This window comes from Callionymus lyra, chromosome 2 (genome assembly GCF_982586985.1).
Source record: "Callionymus lyra chromosome 2, fCalLyr1.hap1.1, whole genome shotgun sequence".
NCBI classification, from domain to species: Eukaryota; Metazoa; Chordata; class Actinopteri; order Syngnathiformes; family Callionymidae; genus Callionymus; species Callionymus lyra.
Window position 1 is genome coordinate 1,254,681 of NC_141819.1, and position 16,821 is coordinate 1,271,501.

The 16,821-nt window shown below is 44.1% G+C and overlaps 1 protein-coding gene across 1 annotated transcript in view; it reads left to right on the plus strand.

Moving 5' to 3' along the window:
* The window catches only part of org (oogenesis-related gene), a 39,478-nt gene that overhangs the window by 22,192 nt on the left and 465 nt on the right, over positions 1–16,821 (plus strand). The window contains exons 2-9 of the mRNA XM_087785556.1: positions 7,699–7,948; positions 8,009–8,901; positions 11,044–11,101; positions 11,170–11,321; positions 11,400–11,471; positions 11,552–11,756; positions 12,921–13,075; positions 13,124–13,226. Coding sequence (XP_087641682.1) covers positions 11,268–11,321; positions 11,400–11,471; positions 11,552–11,756; positions 12,921–13,075; positions 13,124–13,226 — 589 coding nt within the window. The 5' untranslated portion in view covers positions 7,699–7,948; positions 8,009–8,901; positions 11,044–11,101; positions 11,170–11,267. The remainder of the gene's footprint in view (positions 1–7,698; positions 7,949–8,008; positions 8,902–11,043; positions 11,102–11,169; positions 11,322–11,399; positions 11,472–11,551; positions 11,757–12,920; positions 13,076–13,123; positions 13,227–16,821) is intronic.

Consider the following 16,821-nt stretch of genomic DNA (forward strand, 5'->3'; position numbering starts at 1 on the left):
AAGCCTGCAGGCACCCCGCAGGAAACGCGCCACCAAGGGGTGGGCGCGAACCGAAGCACCCTCAAAACCGACATGCCTCGTCGCTATGGCTGATGCGAACACTCTCAGTGTCGCCACAGTCCGCCCGTTATCCAGCAAATGTTGCAGGAAAGACAGGATAGCGGAGACCAAACAAGAGCTGGGGTCCAAGGACCTGTCTGAACACCAGCGGTAGAAATCCCCCACCTTGAGGCATAAAGCCTGCGTGTTGACGGGGCCCGGACGTTCTCCACACGCTGGAGAACGCCCGGGTCCAAAGTCCCGATCAGCTCGTCCCGTGCAGGAGCCACACCTTGAGAGGCCGGCCCAGCACCGGGGGCGCTGTCAGAGTCCCCCCCCCGCCTGACACAGGGCAGCGGGGCCCCAAGGGATGGCCCACGGGGCCCCGACCGCCATGCGCACCAGCTCTGGGAACCAGAGCGCCCCCGGGGAGTCTGGTGCCACTAGAATTAACCTCAGCCCCCCCCGCCTCGTCCTCCGAATCAAGGGGAGAAGGAGCCGCGGAGGAGGGAAGGCGAACAGCAGACCGACCGGCCACCTCGAATGGGCTAAAGCGTCCATGCCTTGTGGGGGGCAATCCGAAGCCCTGAGGGAGAACCAAAGAGCATTTGAAGTTCTCCTTGCTGGCGAAGAGGTCTGCAACCGGGTGACCGAATCGAGACCAGATCTCGCTTGCCACCGCCTCGGACAGACCCCATTCGTCCTGGACGGCCCCCCTCGACAGTCTGTCCGCTACTGCATTCAGCTCGCCCGGTACGTGCTGGGCTCTGAGCGAAAGCAGGTGACAGTCCGCCCACAGCCAATCTTCCTTGCCACACTCAGAAGGGCTGGGGATCTGACTCCACCTTGGCGATTTACGTACGCCACGGCGGTGGAGCTGTCTGATAGTACTAGGACGTTGGACCGTGACAGTTGGGGAGAGAGGTGAAGCAGGACATTGTGAATCGCCTTCAGCTCTAGCCAGTTTATGTGTCTGAGCACCGGACTGCTCCAGACCCCACTGGCGTAGGCCTGACCCGAGGTGCCTCCCCAACCTGTCAGAGAAGCGTCTGTAAACACTTGAGTGCAATGAAGGACGCAACCCAATGGAACTCTCCGCCTGAGGTTGGCGTGAGAGTTCCAAAACTGGATGTCCTGCAAAACCCGAGCGGGAAGGCGCACTTTCCGACCTCTTTCCCGCTTGAGGTCTAGCTTGAGACGACCAAACCATCTCTGAAGCTCCCTCATGTGCAGCAAGCCCAGCCGAACAACCGTGTGGGCTGCCGCCATGAGCCCCAGGAGGGACATAACAGTGCCTGCTGTTGTCACGTGACACCGAGCTTCCAGCAACTGTGTTGTCAGTCGGAGAATGGGCTGGATACGCACGTCCGGGAGGCGCGCGTATCCTTCCTCCGAGTTCAACAGTACCCCCAGGTAAACTGTTGAACTGGAGTCAGAGCGCTCTTGCTGAGGTTCACTGTGAACCCCAGGGTGGCAATATGGCTCAACACCTTCTGTGTGTGAGCGTAACTTTCTGCCTCTGACCTGGCAAGGATCAACCAGTCGTCCAGATAGGTCAAGATCCTTACCCCACTCACTCTCAATGGCTCCACTGCCGCTTCCACACACTTGGTGAAGGTCCTGGGTGCCAGAGAGTAGCCGAACGGGAGTCGAGTGTATTGAAACACCCGACCCTCGTGGGCGAAACGCAAGTACTTTCGATGTCTCTTGACTATCGGTATGTGAAAGTACGCGTCGGTCAGGTCGATAGATGTCATCCAATCTCCTGGACTTACACCTGAAAGCAGTTCTTGACCGTCAAAATGCGAAACGGGCGGGTAGCTATGAACTTGTTCAAATAGCTGAGGTCCAGAATGGGCCTCCAACCCCCGGTCTTCTTCGCCACGAGGAAGTACCGGGAGTAAAACCCTGTCATCATCTCGGCTGCAGGGACCAGTTCTACGACCTCCTTCTGCAGCAGAGTAGACACCTCGTTTCTCAAACAGGATAATTTCTCCTGCTCCGCCATACGCGTCCAGAGAATCCCTGAAAACGCGGGGGTTGACGGGCAAAAGTAGCGCATAGCCCCGCCTGATTACTCCCCCCAGCCAAGTGGGTCTTAGAAGTAAAACCAGGCGACTCCAAGCCGAATAATGTTCTGTCAGAACCGCAGCCCTGGCGAACCTTGGGTAGTCCTCCGGCCCGCCCCCCAAGGGCGGGCCATAGACGAAAGGGCATCACACAAGCCGCGTCTCTATCTCTTGAATCCACAGAGCATGTACTCGAGTTGGATTCACTAGAACCCCCACTCTCATACATAAACCGGCTCTGTGGGAGAAGCGCGCAAGTGCGCGTGAGACACCTCAGATGCGCGTCGTGCGTGTTCCCTTCCCCCCCGGAAGTCTTCCCAACTCCCTGAGCACTTCTTAGTGTCACCGGAGCTGACAAAACCCGCCATGTGGAGGAATGTGCTGGAGAATTAACCCGGAGCTGAAGTGAGTTAGGTCGCGCACGCGTCGGCACCGCATCACTCACCCGGTCCCGTACATTCTCAAGCTCCGCTGGCGGTCCAGACCTGCTCGTCACTCGTGAGATCCGACCGCCAGGCACCTCTCCAGTTGATCGACCAGACGGGGCGGAAGTTCTTCGCCCTCGCCTGGTCTCAGGACGGCGAGAAAACACGCGCGTAAAAACACCAGGTTGCGTCAGTTCCATGGCGTTTCTCCGCCGCCAAACGTGACGTCCTCCACGGTGCCAGTGCTTGTAGACAGCGCTGTGGGGGAAGGAACAACCTCCGGTCAACATAGACATGTCTGGACTAGTTCCACTCACCTCCGCTGTCAAGCTCTGTCGGGCACGAGCGCTGGTCGACGCGGAAGTAAACACAGCTGACTCAGCCGGTCTCGCTGACCTCTGCTCGTCTGTAAACAAAACACATGTGGTTGGAGTCTGCCCCTCATTCGTGTGGACAGACTCCGTTATTACAGTCTCGGCATGACCCGGACGAAGGGGTTTAAACCCTCCTTCGAACTGTGTTCTGAGAGGAAACTCTCGCCGTCTATGAACGGCGGAGCATGTTAGCTTAGCATTAGCGGCGAAAGTCTCTAATGACGCCTGTGAATACGTCACACTCACAGGCGGAGCCACATGCACACTAACGCCTCTCAAGTGAACCCGTCGAGTGCTGCAGGAGGGCCATGAGACCTGCAAGAGATACTCACCTGATCGCTCTCGCATACCTCATGGTCGACTCCATGCAGCGAGCCAGTCGTCCTCCTCGTCGACGTCTGTTCATGACCGATGGACGACTCAGCTCGACTCATCAGGGTCCAACACGTTGGAACGTGAGCTTGTCGAGTGCAGCGCACAGGACTGCCATGTTGTTTTCTTAAACAACACGGCAGTCCTGTGTTGATCATAATCATGATCTGAGGCGGCGTGGGTCGACAAGCCTCGAACGCTTCCCAACACTGTCAAAAGCCGTGGGAAGCGCTCGGAAGGCCACATAATCATCACGTGTGATTTGGGCCTCTAGGCAAAACGAAGCAGACATGTGTGTCTCCTCTTCAGGGAGTCTTCGTGCACACATGGTTCACTTCAATATTCATTCGCCATCATTACATTCCACTGTCAGGAGCTTTCTCGCTGAGTTGAAAAAGGAGAAAGTGCGGCGGGTGCTTCCCGCCTTTATAGGAAGTGGACTGCCCCCTGCTGGGTGGCGAGTTCATTAAGCTTTCTCAGAGACGAGGCGGTGCCTCGGGGTAAACCCATAGCGAAGCCGTTGGAGGGCGGAGCACCAATGACGTAGAACCCCTTTCCCTTCCCACATATGGCAGAAGCACCATGTAGTGCCTGTCGACCCCCCCCACAGAAACACTACCCCCCCCACAGAAACACTACCCCCCCCCACAGAAACACTACCCCCCCCACAGAAACACTACCCCCCCCCACAGAAACACTACCCCCCCCACAGAAACACTACCCCCCCCCACAGAAACACTAGCCTCTTGTAGCATAAAGTCACGTAACAACCTCAGGTAATAATACAATATAAGATTTGTTTAAACCTCAGTGCCTAACAAATTATTTGTTTGCACAATTATTTCCAACTGAACATTTTTATGAATAAAATATGAAAAGGAGAAAAAAGGAATAGAACAAATATATATAGCAATAAAACTCTACACACCACATACATTGCACCCTCAAAATATCTCTATAAATAGATATTGTAACAAAGAATATATCTTACAAAGAGAATAAGAATATATGATATATATCCCATATACATATATATATTATATACATATATTAAAAAAAGAAGAAAAACCTAGGAAGTTATAGTAACCAAGTCTCAGAACAGACTCTTTAAACTCTTGAACCTCTAAGAGTGAAAACAGTGATCAATGGTCTCCTGGTTTTTTCAACTTTGTCACAAAGTCCATCGTCTGAGTGGTCGGAGCTCCTGGTCGGCTCTCCATCAGGAGTGATGATGGTGTTGCTCCTGGTCGGCTCTCCATCAGGAGTGATGATGGTGTTGCTCCTGGTCGGCTCTCCATCAGGAGTGATGATGGTGTTGCTCCTGGTCGGCTCTCCATCAGGAGTGATGATGGTGTTGCTCCTGGTCGGCTCTCCATCAGGAGTGATGATGGTGTTGCTCCTGGTCGGCTCTCCATCAGGAGTGATGATGGTGTTGCTGGGTAACGGATGCCAAACCTGACTCCTGAGCACGAGTGCAGCTCCTTCTTCACTTTCCTCCTTGGGAAAGTCAGGAAAATAGAAATCCTTTTTCCCTCGTGCATCAGCGGCGACAAGTTTCCAGCAGCTCGTAGAATCGAGGTCTTGGTCTGGAACAAGTGTACCCCGGCGATGACAGGGTTATATTTTAATTTAATTATTCAATATTTCTTATATTTCAATTATTCAATATTTCTTATATTTCAATTATTCAATATTTCTTATATTTCAATTATTCAATATTTCTTATATTTTAATTTCAATTATTCAATATTTCTTATATTTTAACTTTTCAATATTTGTTATATTTTAATTTAATTATTCAATATTTGTTATATTTCAATTATTCAATATTTCTTATATTTTAATTTCAATTATTCAATATTTCTTATATTTTAATTTCAATTATTCAATATTTCTTATATTTTAACTTTTCAATATTTGTTATATTTTAATTTTAATTATTCAATATTTGTTATATTTCAATTATTCAATATTTCTTATATTTTAATTTCAATTATTCAATGTTTCTTATATTTTAATTTCAATTATTCAATATTTCTTATATTTTAACTTTTCAATATTTGTTATATTTTAATTTTAATTATTCAATATTTGTTATATTTCAATTATTCAATATTTCTTATATTTTAATTTCAATTATTCAATATTTCTTATATTTTAATTTCAATTATTCAATATTTCTTATATTTTAACTTTTCAATATTTGTTATATTTTTATTTTAATTATTCAATATTTGCTATATTTTAATTTTAATTATTCAATATTTGATATATTTTCATTTAAATTATTCAATATTTGTTATATTTAAATTATTCAATATTTGCTATATTTTAATTTAAATTATTCAATATTTGCTATATTTTAATTTAAATTATTCAATATTTGTCATATTTTAATTATTAAATATTTGTTGTATTTTAATTATTCAATATTTGTTATATTTTAATTGTTCAATATTTCTTATATTTTAATTTCAATTATTCAATATTTCTTATATTTTAATTTCAATTATTCAATATTTCTTATATTTTAACTTTTCAATATTTGTTATATTTTTATTTTAATTATTCAATATTTGCTATATTTTAATTTTAATTATTCAATATTTGATATATTTTCATTTAGATTATTCAATATTTGTTATATTTAAATTATTCAATATTTGCTATATTTTAATTTAAATTATTCAATATTTGCTATATTTTAATTTAAATTATTCAATATTTGTCATATTTTAATTATTCAATATTTGTTGTATTTTAATTATTCAATATTTGTTATATTTTAATTGTTCAATATTTGCTATATTTTAATTTCAATTATTCAATATTTGTCATATTTTAATTATTCAATATTTGTTGTATTTTAATTATTCAATATTTGTTGTATTTTAATTATTCAATATTTGTTATATTTTAATTGTTCAATATTTGTTATATTTCAATTATTCAATATAAGTTATATTTTAATTCCAATTATTATTTTTAAAGAAGCAATAATGATGTTTTTATTGCATTAAAATAGTGTCAATCATGTGAGTTCACACACGTTGTTGCTTCACATCTGATAAAACAGGAAGTAGACGTAGAACATCCTGTTATCATTTTAATTATTTAATATTTGTTATATTTAAATTTTAATTATTCAATATTTGTTATATTTTAATTGTAATTTTTCAATATTTGTTATACTTTAATTGTAATTATTCAATATTTGTCATATTTTAATTATTCAATATTTGTCATGTTTTAATTATTCAATATTTCTTATATTTTTATTTTAATTATTCAATATTTGTTATATTTCAATTATTCAATGTTTGTTTTATTATTATTTTAATTATTCAATATTTGTTATATTTTAATTTTAATTATTCAATATTTGTTATATTTTAATTGTTCAATATTTGCTATATTTTAATTTCAATTATTCAATATTTGTCATATTTTAATTATTCAATATTTGTTGTATTTCAATTATTCAATATTTGTCATATTTTAATTATTCAATATTTGTTGTATTTTAATTATTCAATATTTGTTATATTTTAATTGTTCAATATTTGTTATATTTTAATTATTCAATATAAGTTATATTTTAATTCCAATTATTATTTTAAAAAAAGCAATAATGATGTTTTCATTGCATTAAAATAGTGTCAATCATGTGAGTTCACACACGTTGTTGCTTCACATCTGATAAAACAGGAAGTAGACGTAGAACATCCTGTTATCATTTTAATTATTTAATATTTGTTATATTTTAATTTTAATTATTCAATATTTGTTATATTTTAATTGTAATTATTCAATATAAGTTATATTTTAATTCCAATTATTATTTTTTAAAGAAGCAATAATGATGTTTTTATTGCATTAAAATAGTGTCGATCATGTGAGTTCACACACGTTGTTGCTTCACATCTGATGAAACAGGAAGTAGACGTAGAACATCCTGTTATCGTCTGGTTCCACCAATCGTAGGCGAGAAGCTGCTGATGGTGAAGAGATTGACATCATGAAGCTGCAGAGGCGACTCTCACTCACAGACGCAGACAGAAGAATATTTTTATATGTTATATTTGAATTTTAATTATTCAATATTTGTTATAGTTTAATTTCAATTATTCAATGTTTTTATATTTTAAATGTAATTATTCAATATTTGTCATATTTAAATTATTCAATATTTGTTATATTTTATTTAAATTATTCAATATTTGTTATAGTTTAATTTAAATTATTCAATATAAGTTATATTTTAATTCTAATTATTATTTTTAAAGAAGCAATAATGATGTTTTTATTGCATTAAAATAGTGTCAATCATGTGAGTTCACACACGTTGTTGCTTCACATCTGATAAAACAGGAAGTAGACGTAGAACATCCTGTTATCGTCTGGTTCCACCAATCGTAGGCGAGAAGCTGCTGATGGTGAAGAGATTGACATCATGAAGCTGCAGAGTCGACTCTCACTCACAGACGCAGACATGGCTGCACTGATGCTGCTGCTGCTGACCTTCTTCTCCAACAACATCCTCGCTGAGATCCTCAAGATGGAAGGATGGTCTCATGACTTCTTCCTGAAGAAACCAGCTGATGGCGTCTGTTTGATCTCCAGATGGATCGGTGAGGAGAAGGAACTTCTGTGGAACTCTTCACATCATGTGAGTACAAGTGAGTGTGACTTCGATCGTGTCTGAACTGATGTGTTGAACGTTCTCCAGGTCACCATGAGTGAGGACTCCAGTCTGCAGAGAGAAACTTCTTATAGAACAGACCCTCTGAAGGTCTCTGACTCGGGTCAGTACCAAGAACTGTGCTGGACCCAGAACAACGTGACGCACGAGAAGAACTTCACTCTCCTGGTTTGTGACGAACGAAAGATGAGACGTCAGGACTTGAGACCTTATGTTGGACAGACACTGGAGCTGGACTGTGACGGTGTGGGACCAAACCAGAGTGTTCAGTGGGCTTTAGGTCATGAAAACTTCATAACAAGAAATGATGAATTAGCTTTAATCGATGATGAAACATCTTCAATGAACAAACTACAGCAAGTGAAGAACAAAACTTCTCTTCTGGTAACGTTTGGTGTAAGTTCTGGTTCAGTCTTTTATTTCTGTCTGCAGAAGAACCATCAGAGCTGTGAAGGACTGGGACAGTTTCATGTTGATGTACAATTGAATTACATTCTCAGGTCAGTGGGAGAGAGTCTGGAGCTGAACTGCTCTGACGTCACTGGAAACAAACCACACGAGTGGATCATTGATTCAGTGATGAAAGATAATTTGAGCCGCAACTACACTCTGATGTTTCCATCACTGACCTTGAACCACACAGGTTTATACACCTGTGATCGCAGTGGTCAGTATGATTTTAACTACCTGTTTGTGTGTCCTGAGTCTGACCCGCCTGCTGAGGTGTTCTTCACTGGAGGAGAGAACGAGACTCTACGATGTGACTGGAAACAGACTGATAAGATCTTCTGGTTCATGAAGACAAACAGAACTGAAGGAAGAACATCACTTGTATATGAAGGACAAGAAGACAGAATCTCTCGCTCCGACACGAGGCTGGTGATCACGAACATCTCTCTGGAACACAGAGGAGACTTCTGGTGTGTGGTTTGGAAAGACGATCGTTGTGTGTTCACATCTAAGACCCTTGTAGTGTTCGGAGAGCCAGAGGTTGATCACCATCTGGTGCGGTCCTTGATGCTCAGTGTCGTGATCTTCATGATGTGTGTTGTTGTTGTTGTTGTTGTTGTTGTTGTTGTTGTTGTTGTGGTCCAGAGGAGCAGAGAGCAGCTCCCAGCACCTGTGGAGGAAGTGCAGATGTTGGAAGTGTCTCCAGCAGATGTTCAGCCAGAGACTCTCTGAGCGTCAACATGATCCACGAGTGTTTGGATGAATCTTTCTTTGTAATCATTGTGACTCTTGTTTGCTCTTCAGTGTCAATAAAGTGTAACCTTTGACCTCCAGTAAAAGACTCCAGTTGTCTTTGTGTAGAGATGAAGTCGATGAGTTGACGTCACATATTGTTCTGATCTCTACACACTCTTTTGTGTGTGTCTATCATGACACAAACCTCTACACAATCAACACTCTTTTGTGTGTGTCCATCATGACACAAACCTCTACACAATCAACACTCTTTTGTGTGTGTCTATCATGACACAAACCTCTACACACTCTTTTGTGTGTGTCCATCATGACACAAACCTCTACACAATCAACACTCTTTTGTGTGTGTCTATCATGACACAAACCTCTACACAATCAACACTCTTTTGTGTGTGTCCATCATGACACAAACCTCTACACAATCAACACTCTTTTGTGTGTGTCTATCATGACACAAACCTCTACACACTCTTTTGTGTGTGTCTATCATGACACAAACCTCTACACAATCAACACTCTTTTGTGTGTGTCTATCATGACACAAACCTCTACACAATCAACACTCTTTTGTGTGTGTCTATCATGACACAAACCTATACACAATCAACACTCTTTTGTGTGTGTCCATCATGACACAAACCTCTACACAATCAACACTCTTTTGTGTGTGTCCATCATGACACAAACCTCTACACAATCAACACTCTTTTGTGTGTGTCCATCATGACACAAACCTCTACACAATCAACACTCTTTTGTGTGTGTCCATCATGACACAAACCTCTATACACTCTTTTGTGTGTGTCTATCATGACACAAACCTCTACACACTCTTTTGTGTGTCCATCATGACACAAACCTCTACACAATCAACACTCTTTTGTGTGTGTCCATCATGACACAAACCTCTACACAATCAACACTCTTTTGTGTGTGTCCATCATGACACAAACCTCTACACAATCAACACTCTTTTGTGTGTGTCCATCATGACACAAACCTCTATACACTCTTTTGTGTGTGTCTATCATGACACAAACCTCTACACACTCTTTTGTGTGTCCATCATGACACAAACCTCTACACAATCAACACTCTTTTGTGTGTGTCCATCATGACACAAACCTCTACACAATCAACACTCTTTTGTGTGTGTCCATCATGACACAAACCTCTACACAATCAACACTCTTTTGTGTGTGTCCATCATGACACAAACCTCTACACAATCAACACTCTTTTGTGTGTGTCCATCATGACACAAACCTCTACACAATCAACACTCTTTTGTGTGTGTCCATCATGACACAAACCTCTATACACTCTTTTGTGTGTGTCTATCATGACACAAACCTCTACACAATCAACACTCTTTTGTGTGTGTCCATCATGACACAAACCTCTATACACTCTTTTGTGTGTGTCCATCATGACACAAACCTCTACACAATCAACACTCTTTTGTGTGTGTCCATCATGACACAAACCTCTATACACTCTTTTGTGTGTGTCTATCATGACACAAACCTCTACACACTCTTTTGTGTGTCCATCATGACACAAACCTCTACACAATCAACACTCTTTTGTGTGTGTCCATCATGACACAAACCTCGTATCAATAAAGTATATATAATATAATTAATATAATTAATAAACAAAGTATATTTTATTATCACTAAATAAAGTATCAATAAATTATACTTTATTCTTATTATTTTTATTGAACTATTTCGTCTGATGGTTGATTTTTAATGACGCATTGCTGCCCCCTGCAGGACGAATGACGTAATGACCTATTGTTTGACTCAAGGAACCTCTCATCTCTGCTGACTTCCGTTTGTTTTATTTTGAAGGAACACGTAGAGGAAGTAGTCGCGGCGTGTGCCTCGTAGTAAGGTAAGGTAAGGTAAGGTAAGGTGAAACTTCAAACACTTGCTAATTGTCATCCGCCGCTGATTGGTCGAGGCTGATCGCCGCAGGTGTGTTTCCTCCGCGCTGATTGGCTGCAGCTGGTCGCACCTGCTTCAAGAAGCCGCGCACGGACTCACCTGTGACTCACCTGTGACCCCGCAGCAGCATGATGACGTGTGAACCCCGCAGAGACGCCGCCGAGCAGGTGGAGGAGGCTCAGGTGAGCGAGCCTCAGGTGAGTCTGCTTCTGTCGTCACGTGCTCCACCTTTTTGACCCTTGACCGTCTGGCTCGTGCAGGACCGGCTGGTGCCGAGAGGCGGCCTGATGACGTCATTGCTGCGGGGACTCTTCTGGCCGCTCGGTCTCGTGGTACGTGGACTTCAGAGCCGGTTTCGGACCCAGAACTCACCATGTGACGTGTGTGTGTGTGTGTGTGTGTGCGCGCGCAGGTGAAGACGTACCGCGGCTTCTGCTGGGTTCTGGGCTTCCGGTCTCAAGAACCGGCGGCGGTTCTGAGTCCTGCGCGTCAGACTTCCGCCGGAAGGAAGAGGCTCGGCCCCGTGACCCGCCTGCTGCTCCACATCCTGCCGCGGTGGCTGCAGGGAACTCTGGGGTACCCGGTCTCGAGTGACATCGGCCGATCTCTGACCCCAGGTAACCTGTGACACACCTGGGAGCTCACCTGGTGGCGCCTAATGAGGTCAAAGGTTATGTTGAAACTATTATGATACAAAGAATGAGTTTTACTGACTTTTGGTGTGAGTGAGTTTGGGGGAGAGAAGAGTGAGTTTGGGGGAGAAGAGAGTGAGTTTGGAGGAGAGAAGAGTGAGTTTGGAGGAGAGAGAGAAGAGTGAGTTTGGGGGAGAAGAGAGTGAGTTTGGGGGAGAGAAGAGTGAGTTTGGAGGAGAGAGAGAAGAGTGAGTTTGGGGGAGAAGAGAGTGAGTTTGGGGCGAGGGAGAAGAGAGAGTTTGGGGCGAGGGAGAAGAGTGAGTTTGGGGCGAGAGAGAAGAGTGAGTTTGGGGCGAGAGAGAAGAGTGAGTTTGGGGGAGAGAGAGAAGAGTGAGTTTGGGGGAGAGAGAGAAGAGTGAGTTTGGAGGAGAAGAGAGTGAGTTTGGAGGAGAAGAGAGTGAGTTTGGGGGAGAAGAAGAGTGAGTTTGGGGGAGAAGAAGAGTGAGTTTGGAGGAGAGAGAGAAGAGTGAGTTTGGAGGAGAGAGAGAAGAGTGAGTTTGGGGGAGAAGAGTGAGTTTGGGGCGAGGGAGGGAAGAGTGAGTTTGGAGGAGAGAGGGAGAGAGAAGAGTGAGTTTGGAGGAGAGAGGGAGAGAGAAGAGTGAGTTTGGAGGAGAGAGAGAGAAGAGTGAGTTTGGAGGAGAGAGAGAGAAGAGTGAGTTTGGAGGAGAGAGGGAAGAGAAGAGAGAGTTTGGAGGAGAAGAGAGTGAGTTTGGAGGAGAGAGGGAAGAGTGAGTTTGGAGAAGAGTGAGTTTGGGGGAGAAGAGAGTGAGTTTGGAGGGAAGAGTGAGTTTGGAGGAGAGAGAGAAGAGTGAGTTTGGAAGAGAGAGGGAAGAGTGAGTTTGGAGGAGAGAGAGAAGAGTGAGTTTGGAAGAGAGAGGGAAGAGTGAGTTTGGAAGAGGGAGAGAGAGGGAAGAGTGAGTTTGGAAGAGAGAGAGAGCGAAGAGTGAGTTTGAAAATGATATCAAAGTGAAATATTTTATTGAATTGAGTTTCTATCCTGAAAAGTGAAACTTGCTTCCATGTACTGTTTAACAAACGTATCGAGGGGGACAAGGTTGAGCTTGACTGGCTGACCTTTGACCCCCGCAGAGGTCCGGGTCTCGCCCATCAAGCCGTGCGGGAAGGGCAGCAAGAGGAAGCAGGACGAGCTGGAGGACGAGGACGAGGACGACCAGCCCACCTGGGTGGAGGCGCTGACGCAGGAGCTGGAGGACGAGGACCCCGAGGACGACCCCGACTACGAGGTGGGTGAGCCTGACCCCTGACCCCTGACCTCTGACCCTCTGCTCCAGCCCAGCAGCGTGGAGACGGAGAGCGGCGAGTTCCGCTCGCAGAACAACACGGACAGCGACATCGAGGTGCAGGGGTCCGGCCTGGTGGTCATCCAGGACGTCAGCCTGGTGAGTCGCGGGACGACGCCCACCTGACGCCAGTCTGAGCGTTTGATTGGCTTGTTCGCAGGAAGTGGCGTCCGCGCCTGACGCCGTCGCTGCGGTCTGACGTCATCGTCGTCGTTGTTGTGATGTCTTATTAATAAAGTTTATTTTGTCAACCATTCCGCTGTCCGCCGCTAGATGGCGGCCTCGTCTCTTGAGACTGGTCTGACGTGTCGACGTTTATGACTCGAGGTCAAAGGTCAAGTTTAATCACATTAAGAATTTGTTCAGCTGCTTAAATAACGTATTGATCGAATAATAGAACTTTTAACAGTTAAACACTGGATTTTCGTTCGAAAAGTTAAAGAATAAAAACTTTAACTTAAAAGCTTCATGATCCGGAGCAGACGATAACGTCCTTGAACCTTCTGGTCTGTGAGGGTCAGTTGGACCCGGGTCACGATCCTCCACGTTGCACTTGCTGCAGAGATGGAAGAAGCAGCCAATCACCTTCTCAGCAGGACGGATGATCCGCTGTTGCAGCAGAGACCCACGCGTTGATGGAGCCACAATAAACTTCTGCTTCACGGTGTCTTGAACATCTTGATCTTCATGTCTCGGTGAGACCAGCTGACCACGAGGAACATCTTGATCTTCATGATGTCTCGGTGAGACCAGCTGACCACGAGGAACATCTTGATCTTCATGATGTCTCGGTGAGACCAGCTGACCACGAGGAACATCTTGATCTTCATGATGTCTCGGTGAGACCAGCTGACCACGAGGAACATCTTGATCTTCATGATGTCTCGGTGAGACCAGCTGACCACGAGGAACATCTTGATCTTCATGATGTCTCGGTGAGACCAGCTGACCACGAGGAACATCTTGATCTTCATGTCTCGGTGAGACCAGCTGACCACGAGGAACACCTTGATCTTCATGTCTCGGTGAGACCAGCTGACCACGAGGAACATTTTGATCTTCATGATGTCTCGGTGAGACCAGCTGACCACAAGGAACATTTTGATCTTCATGATGTCTCGGTGAGACCAGCTGACCACGAGGAACATCTTGATCTTCATGATGTCTCGGTGAGACCAGCTGACCACGAGGAACATCTTGATCTTCATGATGTCTCGGTGAGACCAGCTGACCACGAGGAACATCTTGATCTTCATGATGTCTCGGTGAGACCAGCTGACCACGAGGAACATCTTGATCTTCATGTCTCGGTGAGACCAGCTGACCACGAGGAACACCTTGATCTTCATGTCTCGGTGAGACCAGCTGACCACGAGGAACATCTTGATCTTCATGATGTCTCGGTGAGACCAGCTGACCACGAGGAACATCTTGATCTTCATGATGTCTCGGTGAGACCAGCTGACCACGAGGAACATCTTGATCTTCATGATGTCTCGGTGAGACCAGCTGACCACGAGGAACATTTTGATCTTCATGATGTCTCGGTGAGACCAGCTGACCACGAGGAACATCTTGATCTTCATGATGTCTCGGTGAGACCAGCTGACCACGAGGAACATCTTGATCTTCATGTCTCGGTGAGACCAGCTGACCACGAGGAACATCTTGATCTTCATGATGTCTCGGTGAGACCAGCTGACCACGAGGAACATCTTGATCTTCATGATGTCTCGGTGAGACCAGCTGACCACGAGGAACATCTTGATCTTCATGATGTCTCGGTGAGACCAGCTGACCACGAGGAACATCTTGATCTTCATGATGTCTCGGTGAGACCAGCTGACCACGAGGAACATCTTGATCTTCATGATGTCTCGGTGAGACCAGCTGACCACGAGGATCATCTTGATCTTCATGATGTCTCGACGAGACCAGCTGACCACGAGGAACATCTTGATCTTCATGTCTCGGTGAGACCAGCTGACCACGAGGAACATCTTGATCTTCATGTCTCGGTGAGACCAGCTGACCACGAGGAACATTTTGATCTTCATGTCTCGGTGAGACCAGCTGACCACGAGGAACATTTTGATCTTCATGTCTCGGTGAGACCAGCTGACCACGAGGAACATCTTGATCTTCATGTCTCGGTGAGACCAGCTGACCACGAGGAACATCTTGATCTTCATGTCTCGGTGAGACCAGCTGACCACGAGGAACATTTTGATCTTCATGTCTCGGTGAGACCAGCTGACCACGAGGAACATCTTCATAGTTCAACGATTCTTCTGAACCGGTTCCACAACATTGTGGTTGCACTGTCCGACCACTAGAGGAGCTCATCTGGTTTTAAAGCTGCAAAATAGAACTTGATACCTACACAAACATGGATGAAACTTTAGTGACACAAACATTTTGTTTTGACGGTTTTTGAAACGTGTTTAATCTTCACTAAAATTAAATGGGAGCACCTCAGGGGACAGTACTGGCCCCTCTCCTCTTCACCATCTAAACTTCGGACTTCTGCTACAACTCAGAGCTGAGTCTCGTCCAGAAGTATGCTGACGACACTGACATCGTTGGATGCATCAGGGACAACAGTGAAGACGAGTACAGGAGTCTGATACGTGACTTTGTGGACTGGAGTGAGAGGAACCACTTGAACACCTCAAAGACCAAGGAGTTGGTCTTGGACCTCAGGAGGTCCAGGACAAACAGTGTCCATCAGAGGCGATGAGGTGGAGATAGTTGACAACTATAAGTTCCTCGGTGTGTGTCTGGACCTGGTCCTGCAACACAGACCATGAGTTTAAGAAGATTCAGAGTAGAAGTACTTTCTGAGGAGGCTTCGATCATTTAACATCTGCAAGAAGCTCCTCTGCATGTTCTAACAGTCTGTGGTGGCCAGTGTTCTATGCTGTGGTGTGTTGGGGTGGAAATGTGTCCAAGAGGAGGTCAACAGGTCAACAGGTTGATCAGGAGGTCTGGCTCTGTGGTTGGAATGAAGCTGGACTCACTGGTGACAGTTGCTGAGATCATTGAACAAACTACTGTCCATCATGATCATCATCCTCTGAACACTGTCATCAGTGAGCAGAGAAGCAGATGAAGCACGAATGCTCCTCCCATGATGCAACACTAATAGACTCAGGGACTCATTCATTCCTCGGGCTATTAAATTGTACAATTCTGAGTTCGGGGGCAGAAGTGAAAGTATCTGGATGTTCTATGTTAGTCTTTGTATCTTTGTCTTTGTTGTTTCTCTTTGATCTTGTTCTTTATCTTTAGACTTAGATCGTATCATCTTGTTCTTTTTATTTCTCTTTGTTATTTTATTTTGATTTATTTTTTATTGAAAATTGCTGTATTTTCTGCGGCTAAAACCATTTTCCGAAGGAGACCTCCTGAGGATCAATAAAGTTTTACCTTACCTTACCTTACCTTACCTTACCTTACACCGGCTCCAGAGTCGCTGCATTTATTCAATGAAGACTGAACAACATGAAGCTGATTTTGAAGGAAATGAAAATATCTTTACTAACTTATTCTTGTTAATTTAACAAAAGACGCTCCTTAACTGAGGGATTAAGTGAAGAGTTCGTCAGGAAACAACTTAAACACCAGCGAAAAAGTCAAATACGCCGCGATCAAAGTCCGATGTTCTTGTCCAACTTATAATCCGTTAA